The sequence below is a fragment of the Epinephelus fuscoguttatus genome, linkage group LG6 (assembly GCF_011397635.1).
Source record: "Epinephelus fuscoguttatus linkage group LG6, E.fuscoguttatus.final_Chr_v1".
NCBI lineage: Eukaryota > Metazoa > Chordata > Actinopteri > Perciformes > Serranidae > Epinephelus > Epinephelus fuscoguttatus.
The window spans coordinates 11,247,616-11,268,394 of record NC_064757.1 but is presented as its reverse complement, the minus strand read 5'-3'; the positions used below and the strand labels follow the sequence as shown (position 1 = coordinate 11,268,394).

The 20,779-nt window shown below is 42.2% G+C and overlaps 1 protein-coding gene across 11 annotated transcripts in view; it reads right to left on the bottom strand.

The window, feature by feature from the left end:
* fbrsl1 (fibrosin-like 1) overlaps positions 1–20,779 on the bottom strand; it is a 400,430-nt gene that overhangs the window by 319,707 nt on the left and 59,944 nt on the right. For 7 of the 11 annotated variants that reach the window (XM_049577997.1, XM_049577989.1, XM_049577995.1 and 4 more), the window contains exon 1: positions 9,130–10,447. The exons of 2 other annotated variants lie outside the window; for them this stretch is intronic. In XM_049577997.1, the coding sequence (XP_049433954.1) occupies positions 9,130–9,432 (303 nt within the window). In that variant the 5' untranslated portion in view covers positions 9,433–10,447. Of the gene's footprint in view, positions 1–9,129; positions 10,449–20,779 lie in introns of those variants that run through there. 2 more of the 11 variants (XM_049577994.1, XM_049577991.1) reach the window with 1 other exon arrangement.

Here is a 20,779-nt window from a genome sequence, read left to right as displayed (position 1 = left end):
GCCAGGCCACACTCAGGAGAAGCTACGAAAATTACGGACGCAGTGCAATATTGCCCACAAGAGTGAGGTTGACTTGCACTTTCGCTGTTCTCAAACAGTAACCAACAATTTCTGCCAAGTATACCTTAAAAGGTACTGTGAAGTTTTCTTGTAAATAAACAAAAATTGTGTTTTAATTCAAGCCTCATCCACACAGCCTTGGGTCTTTTTGAAAACAGCATTTTCCCTCCTTCGTTCTCAAAAAAATTGCCAACCACACAATGTAAAAAATCTCTGTCCAGATAAAAACACAAAAACACAGCTGAAGCACTGTCAAGAGCGTGCCAAACCGACAGGCTACAATATACCCTAACCCTAAAACCATGCAAAAAAGAAGATGTTGGGCACTCAAAAGCCTGAAAAAAGCTAATGGCAGAAGATTACCTGGAGCAGTGACATCCATCTGTTCCCCAATATAGTGGAGGAGTAACTCTAAACTTAAATGTAAACATGAAAAAAGCCCTGTTAGCAATGTTAGAGACGGCACTATTTTTGCCACCTCCACCACTGCACAAAATGTCACCTCATTTGTGATGCCTTAAAAGGAGAAAACGTCTTACACTCTGACGTTACATGCCAAAAACTCTGTTTTCCCTGTCTAGTAGGAATGCACAACATTGGATTTTTTGCCGATATCAGATATCAGTGTTTCCCACAGGACAGGAATCTATTCGTGGTGGTGTGGTCCTGGGAAGGGGGGGGGGGGGGGGATATTAAAAATATTTTTCAATACTCATCTGTGTGAAGAAGTGAACATCCAACGTCAGAGTTAATTACTAACGAGCAGAACCACACGGCCGGGCTCCACCGGCTGCAAACCTACGTCACGTCAGCGTAGCGTCGCGGCGTATTCATTTGGGCTCCACTGACTGCGTACGGAAGCGACACGTAGAGACGCCAGCGGGGTTGTTTACTGTTTGCCAAGCCGAGAGGCTGCGTGTAGGCTGCATGAAATGTTAAAGCATTTTCCACCTAAGTTATTACATATATTTGAGTTATCTACAAGTTTACTGTACTGTTTGTCATCTACTCGCTTTCAAATGTCCGCCACGGACATTTACACAATGTCACGGATAAACATGGGTAAATGCATGAAAAAAAATCATCACATATCACCTCTGATAATGGTTTATTCATTTAAAAACACATTGTGCTCGTTTAGCACACTATTTCATGTAGTTTGTATCTGCTGGAGGGTCGCGTAGGGGAGCATAGCACGACAAAAATAGAAGAGCCGTGTAAAATAGAGGGTTGTCCCGCGGCAGACGGGAGTTGTCATGCCGCTCCCGTTGCCAGTGGAGCCGCTGTAATTGATTAACAGGGTGGCGAGCTGCTACGGGACTCGCGCTGCAGTTAACACTACTGACAGCGTGAGTTAATGTCTCTGCACATGTTGAGCTTCCACCTATGTTAATACAGACACAGGCTAATAAAACAGCTAATATAACATGATGAGTTAGAGTTGTTCGGACCACTTTTGGACTTGTTTGCCCACATATTTGTACCGAGAGGTCTTTGGATCCGTTCTGCTACTACGTCTGCTTCTTCTTCTTCTGGTGGACCAGGTGCGTTAAGTGCGTCTTTACGATGCATACTGCCACCTATTGCACCGGAACTGTAACGACAAGCTACATTCACAGACACTGAGTCCCATTATAATGTGTTTATGAGCGGTCGAACAGGTAGCGCCAAAAGCAGAAAAATCTATATGTGGCGGAGATAATTTATTCGTGGCGCACTGCCACAGATAAATGAATGTATGGGAAACACTGGATATGCCAAAATGTAAGAACTCATTTGACCGATAGCCGATACTGTAGGGCTGACCCAAAAAATTCGAAGCTTTTTTATCCATTTTTTTGGGGGGAGGCCTTAAACGCAACACTAAGCCCAACCAGTCCGATACTGACAACAAGCGCACTCCGAGCTGGCAGACATTTCCAAGAGGTCATCAGATGTGTGGTATATTATTGCCACTGGTTATTTGAAATGAATAAAGGTATTTTTTACTGGTGAGTTAAGGGAGAATAGCCTATATATCATGTAATTAAAAAAGAAAAAATCTCGGACAAGGAAATAGAAAGCCCGACGCACAATGGAGACCTGCTATTATCCTGCTTGAACACAGACTACTAAATTCTTTCAACATTGTGACTCAAAATAATGATAAAATAGTTTTTATTGATGTAAAATATGCATTTTCCAGTTCCACCAGTCCGCTCTGTCTGGTGTCAGAGACACTTCTGATGCTCTGAGTTGCGCATCTGTTTGATTGTGCTGCAGTGTGCGCCGAGGGTTTTAATTTAGTGTTCAATCATAAGTTAAACACTACTTATCACCAACCATTAGTGATTTTTCGTTTGTGAATATTTTTATCTTAATTCTAGTGTTGGAAGAAACTACGTTTTCACTATATTTTTTTTTTCCCCCCACCTAAGTTTAGTGGCCATCAAGTCTCTTCTGTAGTGGAATTAACATATTATGCATGCATACTCTTATTGTGATGGCCCACCAGCAGATGGAGACATGAAATACAATGCTTTTCAGTATAAGTAACATTCATTCATTGTGCTAATTAAGAAAAAGCATGTTGGCTGATTCTGATATCGGCTGATACCGATGACGTGCCAATATTATTAAGCGCTACATGAGCGCTACTGGCTACATGTCAACACTGAAAACAGAGTTTCTAAAAAACCTCACTCTGGAAACAGTTTTACAAACGTGTTTTCAGTTATCTAAAATGCAGTTTACACATGGACAAAATGATGAAACTCACAGAGAAAGCTACACAATATACATGTGTGCGTTTGGACAAGGCCTCAGTGTTTCTCACCAAAACACATCGTGTGTATCCTTGAAGTCTAACAAGCATGTTGAACACATTCCCTTCCTCATTAAACATTTGCAAAGCATTTTTTGAAACTGGTACCAGGAATATGTATCGGATCACCTGTGAGCTTGGGCTTGTGCAACGACCGCTCATAAAAACACGTATCACCAGTGGTAAAAAAAAAAAAAAAAAAAAAAACCCAGGGTACCTTTAAACCAATTTTGTCTCGCTTCTGTCATTGAAATCCCCTCCACCATCCTGCTGTCACAAGTGTCAAGGCATCTGTTATTTATAGAGCTTTATCCCTGAGAATTGATCTAATCAACAAGGTCAAAATCTTTTATTAAATGAAGTTTCTGCATTTTCATTCACTTGTCGTTTCTCCCTTGAACACAAACCTCGTGTGCTGCTGCTCATGTTTACATATTATTCAAAGCAAGGCATCAAAAGTGCATTGTTTTGGTATCCATATTTAAACTACATATTGTATCAGCACTGGCAACTAAAGGTTTCAATGATCCTAGTGCCTTTACACCAGATATGCTTAGGATACACATTCTTGCACTGACATCCCTAGAGCTGAAATGATTATTGGTTTAGTCAACCAAAGACAGAGAATTAACCAGCAACAAGTTTAATCTTTTGATCAATTGAGTCATTTTTTGAGACATATGCCAAAATGTAGTGCTTCTAGCCTCTTAAATATGGGCAATTGCTTGTTTTCTTCCATAATAGTAAAATGAAAATCACATGAAGACATTAACTTGGACTTTGGGAACTAATGGGCATTTTTTCAAATCAATCAAGAAATTAATGGGCCAATTAATCAGTAATGAAGATAACTGTTGAAGCCCAGTTACATCTGTTGTCTCAGCTGTCCGCTAACTCCTTTCTAATGTTTGACTTGTTGGAAATCTGTGAGCTGAAGCATTTTCTCCACTTGTCTTTTATTTTGTGTCACATAAATCCTCCATAGCTGAATACAAGTGTTGCTCTGTAGTAACAGAGGAGGCTGACAAAGTGATTGCCATGCTTTCAGATCCACATGAACACACTTCCGCAACACACTAGAACCTTCCTTGGGTGGATATATTTAGGTCACTGGTTGATGGCTTGGACAGATGCACAGTGGAGGTTCAATCCTGTGTTAGTGTGTGTGAGTGAGAGAGAAGGCTTGTGAATGTGACCATGCATTTATCAGCCATGCTGTCGCCTACAGTGTGTGACAGTTAGAGAGAGCCGGGGCCGGGGGACGTCCCACTGGCATTAAGAAAGCTCTCTCCGTGGGATGCGTCAGCCAATGAGCAGCGGAGCCTCGGGGGGTTGCCTTGTTAATTAAAGCTGGAGTTGTTTGTCAGCGCCAGCATATGATGCACAGCACTATCACCGTCGGGGGAAAGAGAAAAGACAAGATTGCTGCAACCCCTGCAACAAATCTGCTGCCTCACCATAGAAGCAAGACATCTTACTACAGCAACGACTGCTGTGGGTTCATGTGTCAGGATCAGTTTGCACTGTGTTATCCAACTAGCAATCAGATAGTGTAGAAAGGCAAAGAGCTGACCACAAGGAAAAGATGGGATTTACAAACTACCTAAGATCCTGTCTGACCTGTTAATCTGAAGAAAGCATCAATTTCATCAGGAACTCAGAAGGTGTCAAGAAATCTTTGCATAGGTGCTACCAGGGTGTTTATTAATTGTCATTGGCAAGTAATGTTCTGACATGAAGTGTCGTCACTTGACAGAAGATTGCTCCTGAGTGTTAGCTGTACTAATCACTGCTAATAAGGCACACATGGTGCTATCTGAGTGCTAGCAGTGAGACGCCCAGTAATGAATGTGATGGGACTGTGAGCTGTAGAGGTGCAAGTTTGGTGCAAGGTTATTTTAGGGGAAAAGCCTCAGAAATACAACAGAATTCTTGGAGGCCTTGGTCCGTGCCCTTGATGAAATAGAAAGACACATACTTGTAACTGGAATGTTGCTGGCTTAGATCCACACACCAGCTGGGAAAATATGGGTGGAGAGAGTGAAGCAGCAACTCACAGCTTCCCTAACAACTACTGTCAAGCTTCCCCAGGGCATGGGACTTAATTTCACCATATTGCTTAGGCAGAGCTTCTCAGTGGCTAACGGCAGATGATGATCAGTGTAAGTGTGTTGAACAGGGCCATGAAGAAAAAAGAGCTAGCAAAACTTCACTGAATAAACAAAGAGACAGATTCTAGATCCCATCAAGAGCTTCTATTTATGAAACCCATTTTTGTCTGAATGCCCAGCCCTTTCAGCTTCCTGCCCTTGACACCGTTGTAATATTACTAAATCAACTAAACCTAAATCCCCATTAGAGTGAATTTAGAAACTCATGCCGCGGAACGAAAAACCCAAACAAATCTGTAAATTCATGTTAAAGCAGATGAACAGAAGGATTGTGGATTAACGAGAGGGGATTTGCCACTCCGACGTCACTCACAGAGCAAATGGAGCAAATCAAACATCTTATTAATACTGTGACAGATGGATAATTGTGTCATTTTATTATCTGCTCACTTGTTCGATACCCACAGGGAGACTTCTGGAGGGTTTAAGCCGCAGCGGGTAATTGTTTTATAGTGCTGCTGTCAGGTGGAAACCTTCTATTTCCAGGAGGTCGACTTTTCAGCATTTGAGAAAGTTGTGTGTATTAATCATTCTAACATTTATTTTAAAATAATTTAAAGTGTAATCTCTAGAGGAATGATAGGAGTAGAAACTGATGATCTGAATTCTTATTCCGAGAAAAAATATAAGAAAACCTCCCAAACTGGACATACAAGGTTTTACCTTTCTCCTAACAAGAGCCCACAATAGCGTTCTGACTCTACTTAAACTCTTTGACTCATCGCTGAATCATCCCTAACATTTCTCTAATCACGATAAGGTGCCCGTGACAAAGCAGGATAGCTGTGTTTGTACAGTCGATTTGCACAGGTAAGTAAGCGGCTTTCCTATGAGAAACGGGGGGATTCAAAGCAAATAAACACGCCATAATCAAATGCGGCCACGGCTGCAAATTGCTTTCGGCTGTAATGAAACGGGTTACGGGAGCGGGCGAGACCACCGTACAGTCTAAGCCTTCATCAAGGGAGCTTGATCCTATCAGCACAGAGCTGGAATATCAACAACAACAACCTACTGATTGTGTTTAGAGTCAAAGTGCTCTGGGAGGAACCCATAACCTCAGGCTCTTATGCTCGGAGAGTAGCAGCTGTGCACAAGTTACAGACAAAAATAGGACAATCAAGTGACAGCGTAACCCAAAGGTGATGGATTTTATAAAACATGCTCATCCTCGAGTGCTTTAGAGAACAGCAAAGGGCTTAGACAGAGATTAAAAGAAACAAGATAGAGTAAATATTGGTATGTTGGCTGTGTGGGCTCATTGAACCCAGGGAGGATGGGATATTGATGTTGGCAGAATGCTAATGAAACAGTGGTGACTGTAAGGCTTAACATAAACACAACCGTGCTGGCTATCAGTCACTTGAAAGAGGTCAGGAGGACCACACATTCCCTCCGCCGAGAGTGAGCAAGCTTATCCGAGCATGATGCAATAGGTCACGGCTATTCTCTGGCCAAACGCTGCTGTGTCCTCCTCATAATTGATGAGCAATTAGCACAGGTAGCGAAGGTCATGAGCTCCACTCAAGCATACAGGAAATAGGCTAAAGTGTGAGTCATGAGACGCTTCCAGTGGGTGCACATTTCAAACAATATATTTTATCCACAGTGATGCAACTTATGAACTGAAAACAACTGTGATTATTGCACTCTAACTCTCACTTACAGCAGCAGTATATGGAATAAGTATAAAGTCAACATGCTCATTTCATTCCCCACATGCAGGGAAATTAAGGGGCAAAACAACAACAACAAAAATTGTGCACATTCCCCCATGTAATTGCACCAAATCCACCAACATCATTTAATAAGCGCAGTCCATTTGCATGCAAATCAGACCAATTACCAACAAGTAGCTGGCATGTGAGTATCATTTCACATAGAACCGTATCATGCCTCATTTGCTTAGCCTTGAAACATAAGCTCCTATGTACAGCACACTGCTTTCTCTGTGTTCATTCAACACGGATTTAGCAATTGAGTAAGAAAACTATTACTGCTCGGGAGTGTGTAAAACAAAAATTGAATAATTATTTTACTTAATTTCCCTCTCAAACACAAAGAGGGAGCTTGTTTATTATGATAAAGCATCCAGACAAAAAAGCTTTTAAGGAGCGCAGCCTGCTCTGCAGCAACAAACAGGACGGTGGCAGGGACGGATGTGAAACGTGAATAAAAATAACCTCTAACTGTATCCAACACACACATGAGGATGTTCCTAGAAGTCAACAGGGCAAGGCACTGGATTGACAGCGGCGGAGACACCAGCATGCTGGCAGGAGATGCCAGTAAGAAGCACTTTGCTGCTATGACACCCTCAAAGTCTTTCACAGTCAGCAGCTGTCAGAAGTGGCAGCCACGCAGCACAGAGGGCAGAAATATTCACAAATATAACATCACAGAGCGCTGCACTCATACAAATCAACGAGAATGGGCCCCGACACACAGATTTCATGCACATTTGAGAACATGTAACAAGTTCATCTTAGGGAAGCACTGATGTAGCCTCACTGTGGTACTAAACGGGGAGTTTATACTCCTTTATGATGCTCTGGAATCTCCTTCTGTACGGTATCATTATGGGATTTTATGAGGTGTAATATGTTTAATCCATAGAAGCTACGTAGTTTTTCGGTATCATTATAGGATTTTATGAGGTGTACTATTTTTTAATCCATAATAGCTACGTAGTTTTTCCACTTGTGTGTAGTGTGTGTTATCCTGTTTATATTAATTACAAGATAACAATAGTTCTTTGTGGTTAGGGTTCATGCACACACACACACACACATCCCTCCTCTTTTTCCTCCCCTATCTGCTTTCACACCCACTCTAAGTGCCGTGAGGGACCGAGCTACATGGAATAGCAGAATAACTACTGATGACCCGCACAGGTCAAACTTGTTAACAGGGGAGGTGGCAAGGTGAGTGGATCCTCCTTCTGTGTATGCAGGTGGACAACTGGTTTATATTTCATGCAGTTTTTTTTGCAGCAAATCTGCATTCAACCATTATACTGACTAAGCACTATGTAGGAGGAAAGAGTCAATCATGACTGATTAATACCATTGCTAAGCCTTCATGGGAGGTTGTCATTGAAATGAGGTGGCCTGTGGTATGATCCACAGGCTTTCAAATGAGGTCATCATCTTAAAATATACAGACCTCAGTGGGCATGTAATATGTTAGCTATGTTTATTACAGCTAGTGATTTATATTTCAGCTACAGCAGTGCAACCATTCCCACAATGAGCCATGGGAACGCAGGCCTGTCTTGTCAGTCAGCCTGATATCCCACAGGGAACACTGTTTTATTTGTCATTTGGAACATAATGAGATAAAAGAGATAAGAGGATGTCACAAGAGAGACTCCTTTCTTCCTGAAATCATTCCTCTGACATCACACATACCACACACAGTAATGACAGAAACACAGTTATCAGCACATGCTGTAGTGGCCCGTAACACATGAATGGCAGTTTATCAAAGAGCAAAATGTCAAGAGTGCACTGACAACTCACAGTGAATCAGGGTATAAAGCAATCCAAACCAGAGCCACTACTGACACAGCAGCACCTGTTTGGTTTCCTCAACAAACCATATGCTGCCAATGATTAACATCTCACTCACAAAGCCTTGAACTTGTAATATTCTGCAAACAGAGTTGTGTGCCACAGTGATTGTCCAACACTTATATGTCTGGGACTCCAAACACACACACACACACATTCAACTCCATGAAACAGGTAGCCCAGATGGGAACATCTGTGTTGTTTATGGTTTAGTATTGAACTGTTCAGCTGTCAACAGCCCTGTGTGATGAGAATCAAACCAAGGATTGACAGGGACACCTTGAGGAGGGGGCTGAACCTCTGAGGATCTCTGATCTACTCTGCCAGATGATTAGAGGAGTCATCCTTATCCAGTCACTAATTGGCATCATCTCAAGTAAATGAAAGACAAATTAGACTAGTCTTCATGTTGCTGGTGAGTGAGTGGGGGGCCTTGAGGACCCCCACTTTGAGAACCACTCCACTGTTGGAGAATGCAGCACACACACACACACAAACAGGTAATGATCTGGTTCCACCTTACCTCCAGACGGTCCAGGCTGATGAAGCTGGCGATAGCAAATCCATCAATGATATCCTCCTCCTGCGAGCTGGACTCCCGTCTCTTCCGCCGGGGGGGACGCGGAGCTCTGGCGGCGGCTGCGGGGTGCGGCGCCTTTTTACCGGGCAGGGAGGCGGCGTCCCTCCCCGGACTGTGTCCCTCCCTGTCGGAGCAGGAGGAGTTGGGGTCGGGGCTGCGGGCGTCTCTGCTTCCTGCCTCCCGCAACCTCCGCACCCTCTCCCGCTTGGACCGGCATCTCCGACCCTGCTTCAATTTCCCATCCATGGTGTTGGAGAAAGCTTGCGGTGTCAAAACAGCAATATAAATATAAACTCCACAGTAGGTGCTCGCCTAAACGCTCGCTGCACCGTGTAATAACAAGTAACACACACTGGACTGACAATTGTAGGCTGCGCTATAACGTGAAGATAGCGCTGCGTGTGTGTGTGTGTGTGTGTGTGTGTGTGTGTGTGTGTGTGTGTGTGTGTAAATAACAGCGCAAATATAGCCTTATAACACTCAATGACCTTGAGTATAAACCTCCCCAATCTCCATTACGATAGCAAATGTTCAAGTATCCCACTCAGGCGATAAAGAGGGAGCAAAGCGACGCGGATCCACGCGTTATTTTGTCACGAATCTGCACTATGTCGACGCGGTATCCGCTAAAGCAGGTGCAAAACGGCCAAATAGTTAAAATCCACGCACTACACCCGCTTTGTAACTTTTTGTTGCATCGGAATAATAATAAGCGATGTTAAAGCCTAACCTCGCTGCATACCGCAGACAGCGCAGAGAAATCATGTCGCTGCCCGTTGTTGTTTTCCACCACCCCAATCCATGATCCAAGGCTGTCAAATAAAGAGCTTTGGATACTATCCGTCCGAAACAAAACGCCTGGCGAACAAGTACGTATCGATTGTGTCTGCTGGATGAGTGAATAATCCCGTACGCGTTGAGTTTTAAGCCATATTCCTCTCTGCGCTTCAGGGGCAAATGATCCCAAGTCCGAGAGCTACTTATGCGCAATATTTCCTAAATGACCCGAACCGTCCGAATAAGACAGCCATCCAGTGTGTAACCAAACTCCATGAGGCGATGAAGCGGTCTATTCCAGTTTAGATAATGTTGAGTTTCCTATAAATCCACTCCAGTCCGTCCCTGGGCTGCTCAGTTGCTCAGTGGCTCATGGTATTTTCTATTCGCATAAGAAGGCTTTGATAAGTGTCCTTAAAGCGACAGGAGTGATTAAAATCTCCTCGCACCCCCCCTCTCATTCCCTTCATCCGAAATTAAGAGACACAGTCAAGCTTCAGAGAACCCACATAACTGACGTATTTCCGCCACCTCTGGCCTACAATTTACCAAAGGAAGGAAGCTGGTGTAAAAAAAAGGGGGGGAAATCTTTTTCCCTCACTGTTGGGCACACTTTGTCTCACTAGGCACTATTTTAGTCTGTCTGTCTGCTAGAGCTGATGCCACATCATGCGTATCCCACTGACTGTTTGTGCTGTCACTGGTAATAAATGCAAGGCACACATGCACGCACACACACACACACACACACACACACACACACACACACACACACACACACCTATCAGGGTTTGACAGCTTCTCCATTCAGAACATGTTGGACATCATCTCTCAACTCTCGGAGTTCACCAGCAGACAACTCAAAGAGGAAAGTTGCATTTCATTGTCGGATGAACGTCAAAATGTCATGAGTGTACAGTAAATATTTGAAATGTGGGTTGCCACACTTACTCTGCCCCGTGGCCCAGCGTTTTTAAAAACCCTGGAGCAGAGTTGGTGTGTTTCCCAATCTGCAGTGTGGGGACTTCCAGGGGTCCCTCTGGGAGTTCCAGGGAGTCCTCTACAAAGTACAGCACAGCTTAATTTATCTGATTTCGATCAGCAGAAATTAGGGCAATGGCATTATATAATCAGTGAATTGTGTAACAATTATTTCCGTTAAAGGTTTCACTGCCCCTGCTGTATTATAACAAACCTACACTTACACCAGCGCTTATTCAAGCCTTTATCATTGTGTAATAACTGTCCTAATGTGGCCATGAGGTTTTGTGATGTAAACTATATTGACTTAATTTGCAAGTGTGTGGACCACAACACTAGTTTAAAGTCAGACTGTATACTACATGTGACAGTGAATTCGCTCTAAAGAATTTTTGTGGCCAAAATAGTGCAATTTATTACAAAAATTGGAAAGATATCTACTGCAAATGATAAAACCCTATGACGTCTCCTGTCCTTTGTCTTTGTCACACTCTAACACAGAAAATATTAACTGTAACATCCAGTGTTATAGTGTAGACCACCTAAATTGAGACCAAGTCATGACCAGGACCAGAGTGTGTTAAGACTAATAAAAGACCAAGACCAGATCGGTGCAAGTCCCACACTGCATGACACACTTCCACCTCTTACTAAGTGTACACAATGTAAATAAGCAAACATCAGATGGTTTCAGTTTTTCGATTGAGGATATCTTAACCTGCTACACGAGTTAGTGAACAGGCTAAGCAACATATCGTTTGCTTGAAAACCGCTCACCCTGGCTTTATTTTTGCAAAGCTTTGCGCTCTGCCAACCTGTTTAAGATCAACAGCAAGCCCTTCCTTAGGCCTGATCAGGGCTCGATAGGCTCTCTGAATGATGTTGTCGCACATACTGTAGTATATCTGGACAATTTTCAATTCCTTGCTGTGTGGTAGAAGGAGGTGTTTCAATGTGGAACATGCAAACCATGGGAACTCCTCAAATTAATCTGAAAGATCCACAATTCCATTAATACACTGACAAAAAGCAAATGAAGATCCCCCCTCATTCACCCCTGAAAAGGCACTGCAGAGGTGAATTTTATGTATGGGAATTTCCTTTCTTTTTCTTTTAGCAAACAAATACATAGAAACATTATGGAGCTGAAATCAACTTAACTATCTTAATTCAACACTCACAGGCAATTTAGCCATATCCTCACCAGTTTTGACTGGTTTTGAAATAAAATCAGAGTCCTCTTTGTTTCTATTAGGTATGATTGATTTGTACTGTGCTTGAGTACAGATGATCCGTACCCAAGTACACTTTTACACATTTATGTGACATCAGAGGAGCCACTGCAGGTCAAAGGCTGCTGCGAAGCCAGTCATCTCGGTATGTCTGTGGTGGGCTGGGCTGCCGTCTGATATGGAGGCATCAGTATTAAATTGAGACCCATTTAATTCATACCCATTTAAAATCTCATTGTAGTCACATTAAATGGCAGTCCACTTCCGTGTTTTGGTAAAGTTGGTGTTCACATCTGATGTATACCATACAGGAATACACATTATTTGTCCTCGAGATCATCTTTTTAAGTGGACTTGGGCACAGACTTGCATACTGTGGTTGGGTACAGAACACAACTGTTGTTCACAACTGGACTTCAAGGTCAAGTGTAAGAAAGTGGTGCCTCCCTTATAAATGTCTGGTTAGTATTTGCATAATTCTTTGCTTAACTGGAAACTTGCTCTCTCGCCCTGAGATTGTATAAAGAAAGCTTTATCCCAGGTTTAATTCCTACTAAGATTGTTTTTACTTCATCTGAGAACAGACATCAAACTGCCAAGCTGTGTGTAACTTAATGGGAAGAGCATACTGTAGCAGAACCTCGGGGAATGCATTCTGGATTAAAGCATGGCGCAGAAACACAATTAAAAATGACAGAAAAGATGACAAAGTATGACATGAAATAAAGATGAGGTGGATTCACACCCTGTATGATGCAAGTACATGCTCATAATAAGCACCTTAGCTTACAGTATTGAGTCAGCAGCTCATCCTGTTGGCCAACTAATATGAAAGGACGCATATGAACTACATCGTGACTGTTTGCAGTTCTCATTAGTAAGAGTCAGATGGGGACATGTGGGGAGAAGCACTGATGGTGAACACTTAATATCAGAGGCTTACTGGTAATGATCTCATACGAAGGTGTGTGAGCTAAAGAAAAATTACAATATTCAGCCAGTGTGAAATATTGCATATAAGAATCCTCTGGCTCATTATTTCATCTTCACAGTACAGGAAGCAGTGAAAGCAAAGCAGCATGAGCCAGACTGAAATATTTAGGCAGTTAGTGCGGTGGTTCAGGTGTGGGAATTTTCTTTTATGACGAGAATTCTTCTGTGAAACTGCAAGGCGATGCATCAAAATGCAAAACGAAACTACTTTTATGCAAATACAGTGTGCTGCAGGGTAAATTATCCTGAGCACTGTAGGTGATTAAACCAGAGACTGCACCGAGTGAGTGAGTATGATGAAGTTTTTATGATACACCGCTGCGTCAGGTTACACTGTGTAATCTATACGCAAATACCAAAATGTTATACTTAGTCGCTGCTCAAAACTGGCTGCAGTTCAAGGCCCTCGTGTACTTTTCATCCAAACAGCAAATCTTAGGCTGGCAGTGAGTGTGTTCTACCTGTATGTTGCTTTGGAGAACAATAACCAGGTGAGTAGCACATCAGTCTTCGAGAAAATGGACCTTTCGGGAACCTGAGACGGTATCATTTTCTTGTTACTTTAACCTCTGTAACCACTGTGAATAAACCCCTCTCTGTTTGAGCAGCTTTGCAAGAACTAATTCAGTAAGGAGATTAAAAAAGGGGGAACAGGTATGGTGAGAGGGCCGTGGAGGAGAGGGAAGAGATTACCTCTGTTTCTTCCATGCTACTATTTGCTGTGAGCTTAATCCATAGCTACAGACTCTGAGCTCCCACATCGCAGTCATTCAAACACTAGTCTCTTTGAAACGCTTAGCCCCGGCTGTGCTGGAAGCTAAGGGGAGGGAGCCTGTCATGCTTTTATGATGTGTAAGCAGCAGAATTGTTTTTCTTTGCCTCTGCCACCATGATAAGGATTCATTTGATGTCGTTGGGGTCAAAGTGCTTCTTGCTTAAAGGGTTATTTTCCATTGAGATAGCTTTAAGAGTGTACAGTGTGGTGTAGACATGGGATTGAGAGGTGAAGGATCTGAAGCAAGTGATAAAAAAAAAAAAAGAAGATTCTCCTCAAGTACACACCGTATCCTTTGTAAAGAATATAGCCCCACGGAAATCAATAAGCCTAGATTTCACACTAGAACACTAGACAGCTATAAGACACAAATCCCTACACTGTTGTGAAGAAAATAAATTCTGTTGGTCTCACAACATAATTTGTGCCGTCAGTATATTAGGACCACATTCACCAATTGTGGAAGCCATCTCTCAGCTTTCTAAAAGTATTATAATGGTTTAACTGGCAGTTTTTGTTCTGCTCCTCTGGCTTGCAATCCTTTGTCAAAAAAGAATGTCAGTATTGGACTATTGTGCTAATGCTTTTTTTTCAATGTTCTGATAGAAGTGTTTTCCAAATCGTCGATCTTAACAATAATGTATGGTTAATGTATGGTTAAAGTAAGGCCTCTAAAACACTGGTAAATGGACAGTTCTGCCCCAGATCAAAAATATATTTTTTCCTCTTACCCGTGGTGCTTTTTTTATCAGCCTAGACTGATTTGGTTGTGATTTGCTGAGTGTTGGAGATATCGGCCTTAGAGATGTCTATGCTCTGGCTTCTCTTGAATATAATGAAACTAGATGGCACTCAGCTTGTGGTGCTCAGTGCCAAAAAAAAAAAAAATAATAATAATACATTTGAGAGACTCAGTAACAATGTCTCTCTCCAGGAATCATGACACAGTTACTCAAGATAATCCACAGACCTTGCTGTGAGCGGTTTCACGTTTTACTAAACTACACCCACCAACTAAATCACTGCACAGAAGGAAGCATGCATCTACTCATGGACAAAAGGCTTGCGCTCGTGACAGATGTAAATAATAATAGTGCCCTCCTCGGCTGCCCATCAACTTTTGCGGCTGGTAGAGTGTGTTTTGGTCTTATCTTTGATGAATGTTCAATAGTAAGATTCTGATTCCCTACAAGTTCACTGGGTGCAAACTTTATACCACCCCTTCACTATTTTGGGTTAGGGTGATTTTGGGCATTTGCTAGAATAACTGATGCTGATGTTTTTAGCTGTGCTACCAACACGGTTTAAGGGAGGCAATGTCAGTCAGACGGTCAGTGGGTCACCCACACTGGTCCAAACTGAAATAGTTCAACAACAAGGGATTGCTGTGAAATTTACTCCAGATATCCATGGAGAACAGAGGGTACGTCCTAATGTCTTTGGTGATCCCCTGACTTTTCCACTGGCGCCACCAGCAAGTTAAAGTTTTCAGTTGTTCTGTGAAATATCGCACCATCTACTCCGTCGAGTATTAAAAGCTATGAGATGCGTTGCCATGAAGTTTGGCACAGACATTGGCATCCTTCTCGGGATGAAATATTGCTTTCAGCCCCTAACTTTTCATCTAGCGCCACCATCTGGACAAAATTTTCAGCTGTCCAATACTTTGGTTTGTGACCAAATACTTACAAAACTAGTGACATTCCCAGCAGCCTCAGCTGTACTATAGTTTAGTGCTAATTAAATGCTGACATGGTAGACTAAGATGGTTAGCATGCCAACATTAGCATTTAGCTCAAAGCACCACTTTGAGTGAGAACAGCCTCACAGAGCTGCTGGCATGGTTGTGGAGTTTTTGTCCTGTTCTTGGGAGGATTGTCAATTTGTCAGTTTTCCTGACAAATTTTCGAAAATAAAATGACTTGCCATTGTTTATTAAACCAAAAGTAGCATGCTCATGTATTCAATTCATCACAAACTCTAGCAGCAATGGCAGCCAGCTGTTTTGAATATGGAGTTGTTGGATTCTAACTGAGACATCTCAATTTGCTGCCCTAGCTGTCACTGAGGAATTACTGTGAGGGAAAACATAAGTCCATGGCTTTATGCCTATAGGGCTTTCGGCTGCCTCTGCGACACATCATGGAGTAATTCACTAGTTTGGTGGCAATTTACAGGCAGACTCAACAAGAAACCCGCCTGGGGGCCTCGAGCAACAAGCTCTCTCTCGGGAAACCGTGGCCAGCTATAGGATTGCCTGGGCAGGGCCCTGCAAACCACTACATGAAAAATTAACCTGCTCACTCCACAGACAGAGCTTACACATCCTCCCTGCCTGACAGCCTCCATACACACTCCCCTCATCTCCTGTCCCCTTCTCTCCTACTGTCTCTTTCTTGCTTCCCTTCTTCATCTCTCTTGTTTTCCCTCCCTGCATGCTATCTGCACAGCCTGTGTTATTTAGATCTATCGCAGAGCCAGCACTCCATATCTTTGCTTCAAAGACAACAGCTGTTTGTTTCATGTTGAACACAGACAATTATTTATAGGCTGGCAGACTTAGCATGAACATATCAGATACTGCGTATGAAATCTAAACATGTCCATCGCCGTTGCCATCAGGTAGCAATGAATCATTGCAGAGCAATTTATCACCAAAAGTCAAATGGAAGTCACCAACTTAAATAAGTGAGGTAACAACATGGGATTAGTCAAGAAACTGATAGCAAAGGCAGTGAGGTGTCAATAATTTAACGGAGTAGGTTGTAAATCTAAGTGCCTTTGGATATTTCATACCACTGGGGAGCAAAGTTTAATCAAACAGAAAGATTGGCCCCAGAGCTGTGTGGGTGAGAGAGCTGAATTTATTGGCAGCCCTTGAACAGGCAGTAGGGTTTTTATTACAGGCATCATTCAGAGCGAAATTAGCAATGTGACCTGCTATTTTAGTGAAATAAATTGAGTTAAGAGATTGATGTGGATAAATGTCACGTTAAATGTCATCATAAAAAACGATGTTTCCTTGAATTATTGTAAGCCATGAGGGGATATGTTTCTGTTACCACTCTTTTCCTCTATCCGTTTTTTTCACTCGGAGGATCCTTCCGTCAAGAATTCCCACTTTCCTTGTTTTGGTTCCAGGCATTGCTCAACATTTTGAGCAAAATGCCATAATAGTTTTTATTGATCCTTGATGTCTGGTGCCCTCTCTGATGCTAAAGTAACAATGCTCTCTGCCTCTCGCAATCGCATCAACAGATGTTGTGACAGCACAGCTTTCATAAAAGACCCCAAAGGCGGTCGATATTCCCCCAGAACTGTGCTTCGATTTCCGTCGGTTGGTGGAAGGATAAAGTAAGGACGAGTTTATCACTGTGATGACTATACTCACTCCCCTCTAGCAGCACCTACAGTTAACCAGTAGTATCCTCTCATATGTTGTTTTTAAGGTTTAGAGGGGAATAAAAAGAAAATAAGCAGTGATGGCAGATCTTTTTGGAACTAGAATTTCTGCCTTGTAATTGTATGCCTCTGCAAAACAGTCAAGTTGCAGTTACAGGTTACAGTCATGTCTGTCCAAATTTATATGTGGCCATGACAGCTGATACTGCTTCAAATATGGATGTTGCTGCGAAGAAGTTACAAATTCGAAAACATGAATGCTTCACATACATCTTCAAACTGGCAGAACAGAAGATCTATACAGTTAACACAGTTTCAAGATGGACACCCAAGATTAGTGTCACCGATTCAGTATCTGACCAAAGGTCTCCTCTTCTGTTCCTGAGTTATGATCTTGTAAATGGCCAGAAAGTGTTTTTTCAGTTAATTATGATGTCATAGTGAAGTTGACCTTTGACCTTTTAGATATACAATGCAATTGGAAATTCACTTATTCACCCTCTTGCCAAATTAGATGAGAACATCTCATATCTGTCTGCTAAATGTGAAACTGGAGCTGGGAACTTGTTGTTAAGAAGTAATGTGACTGGATGTTGGATTGGCTCAAGCTTTAAAAATTGGTTGTTTAAGGGGAAAAAAGGGATTCTGAAGTTGGGGTAGGTCACATAATCAAGTTTAAGATCAAACCTTGAATATGTGTCAGGAAAACTTTTTGGTAGGATTTGGATACCTTTGATCCAAAAAATCTGGATTATCCTGATCCCAGCAGAATGACGGATTCAGGGTTAATTTCAGGATCAAAGTGCAATAAAAATCCTAAACTGGTCAAATATACTGTAAGTACATTGACTTATATTGCACTTGATGTGTTTAATTGCTGCAGAGAAAAAGTAGATAAAGTAGATATTAATCTACATATTCTGGCTTTCAGTGAGGCAAAGTAAAACAAGAACAGGCCAAAAAAAGACTTAGCTCTCATAAAATATAGTACCACAAATACCTTACTTAATTCTAACTTTCATTTCCGTTTCCGTTTCTAACATTTGCATCCCCCATGCCGTTTTTTATTATTATTTTTTTTTAATCTCCCGAGCAAAACAATTGTGACCCACACTGGCTATTCTACCTGTTATTCTTACAATAGCAGCCTACATTGTGATATGTAGTCCCATTTAGACCACAGTTATCTGGATTTGGTAATATTTTAAAGTTTGTATCTGGATCAGGGTTATTCAAGCCTTGTTGCTTTTAAGAAAATGGCACAAAAGTAAAATGGATTAGCTGATCTTGGACGGCAAAACATGAGATTTCCAAATCTGGATCATTCTGATTTTTTTTTTCAACAACTGGATCCAGGAAGGCTGGAAACAAGACAAGAAGTAGTCCTGCACGTACTGTAACCCCCCCTAAAGACTACAAATTTTAGGGCTTTTTTCCCCACACTTCTGTTTTTCAAATAAAACAAACATAGCATAACATGTTAATCTTTGAGCTTTAGAGGTGCAGGTAGATGGATTTTTTTTGTTTGGAAATTGCCAGGATAGCTGTTTCCTCCTGTTTCCAGTCTTTATGCTCAGCTAACTGTCTTATGGCTCCAGCGTCAAGATACATATGAGAGTAATAAAAGCAATAACAAGCATCCCCAAATTCCCAGATCTTCAACCATTTCTATAACTTTGCTGATGTGTAGTTTTGCTTGTCCTGAAAACACTGGTGCGCTAAAGACTGAACACTCAGATGAGAAATTGTATGTCTTTTCATCAAACAAAGTTTACTTAATTAAAAAGCTTATTAGCTAAAAGGTCAATGCATTCCTTTAAGCAAAATGCATATTTTGCATGATTTGCATGACAGGGTGCACCAGTGATTAGACTGCGTTGTGACCTGTGGCTCAGTGAAGGAGGGAAGGCAAAAAAAAAAAGAGGTCGAATTACTCCCTCAGGGATTAGTATCCAAGTCTCACAAAAAAGAGGCAGTTAGGGATAGTCTGTGTAACTGTCACTGTTCATGTCTGACCCCAGTTTGCATGCGCAGAACTTGGTAAATAACTTGAGGACAGGCAAAGATCGACAGGGTGTGAGTGATTTCTTTTTCATATGCAACGTCTCTTTTCTCTGGTGCTTTGTGAGAGACAGAAAAGTATTCCCACTGGTCACGCTGTAATTAGCACCCGAGCCACCAAACCGCAGAGGCTGCAGTGTTCACTCGTGCCAAGTACCCAAACAACCACCCCGCCAAATCTCCCACAGACACACACACACACACACACACACACACACACACACACACACACACACAAAGCCCACTATACCTCCTTTCACTTTCGCTTGGGTCTCACTCAGGGTTTCACCAACATGCAGCCGTGTGGTAATGTACCCTGTAACTGTTCACAAGAGGCAGATTTTTCAACCTCCAAGGCTGTGTCACACAATGCCACATTAGCAGAGGTGATGTTTCCTCAGTGGCACTCAACAGGCTGACACAATGTGGCAAACTGTCACAGGGGAGGGCTTCCCCACCCAGGACCTTGCTTGTTAGAACGCATGAATACGTGAGCGAGTGACACAGAAAGAGAGTCGCAGAGAGAGAGAGAAAGAGAGAGAGAGAAAGAGACTTCTCTCAGTGTGTTTTCCACGCATATCTGCAGCTACGCAGTATAATGAGCACAATGTTAACAGACATTGTAAACATAGAAGGCAGCATAAACAGGCTGACGGCAGGCAGCAGTGAAGGCTGTCTGTGTCTGTGTAATGAGGGATCTGCACAGACGAGCCCATCCTCCTGGTCTGGAGTACGTATGGAGAACTACGGTCATTTAATAGAGGACATTATGAGAAATCATGAGTTTATTTTTCATTTTATTTACCTGAAGAGAGTCTGCTGACTTTTTTTTTTATTTTTTTTTTATCACCAGCGCTGCTTCAGATTTACAGTAAAGGGTTTTGGGTATTGGCCGAAGAAGACTACATGATACAGTACATACGCATTTAGTTTTATTTTCAGTTACTCCTTACCATAAACCTGTTCTCAGAGTAAATACAGAAGTCTTATACAGTATATTCAGAGTAGATGTGTGTACAGGAACATGCATATGTTCTGCACTATATATGAGGTCCAATGTACAATAAAGCTCTGGAAGAATTAAGTCTCAAGTCATTGGCACTAATTCACAGGTATGAGTTGTAAAACAGTACTTGTTGAGGGAAGGGTAACGCAGCTCATGTATTTTTCTCTGCCACATTTTCTCCTTGATGGAGAAAGGTGGCAAGGACCTTGTAAAGCAGTGGATGGATTTTTAGTTACAGCCACACATTAATCTTGTCACAGATTGTAGATCATTGTTCCCTGATGCCAATCACTGACGCTGTGCAGAGTGTACAACTTCTTTTTTACAAAAACCCGAACCCCCCCTCCACACCAAAGTAAAAAAAGC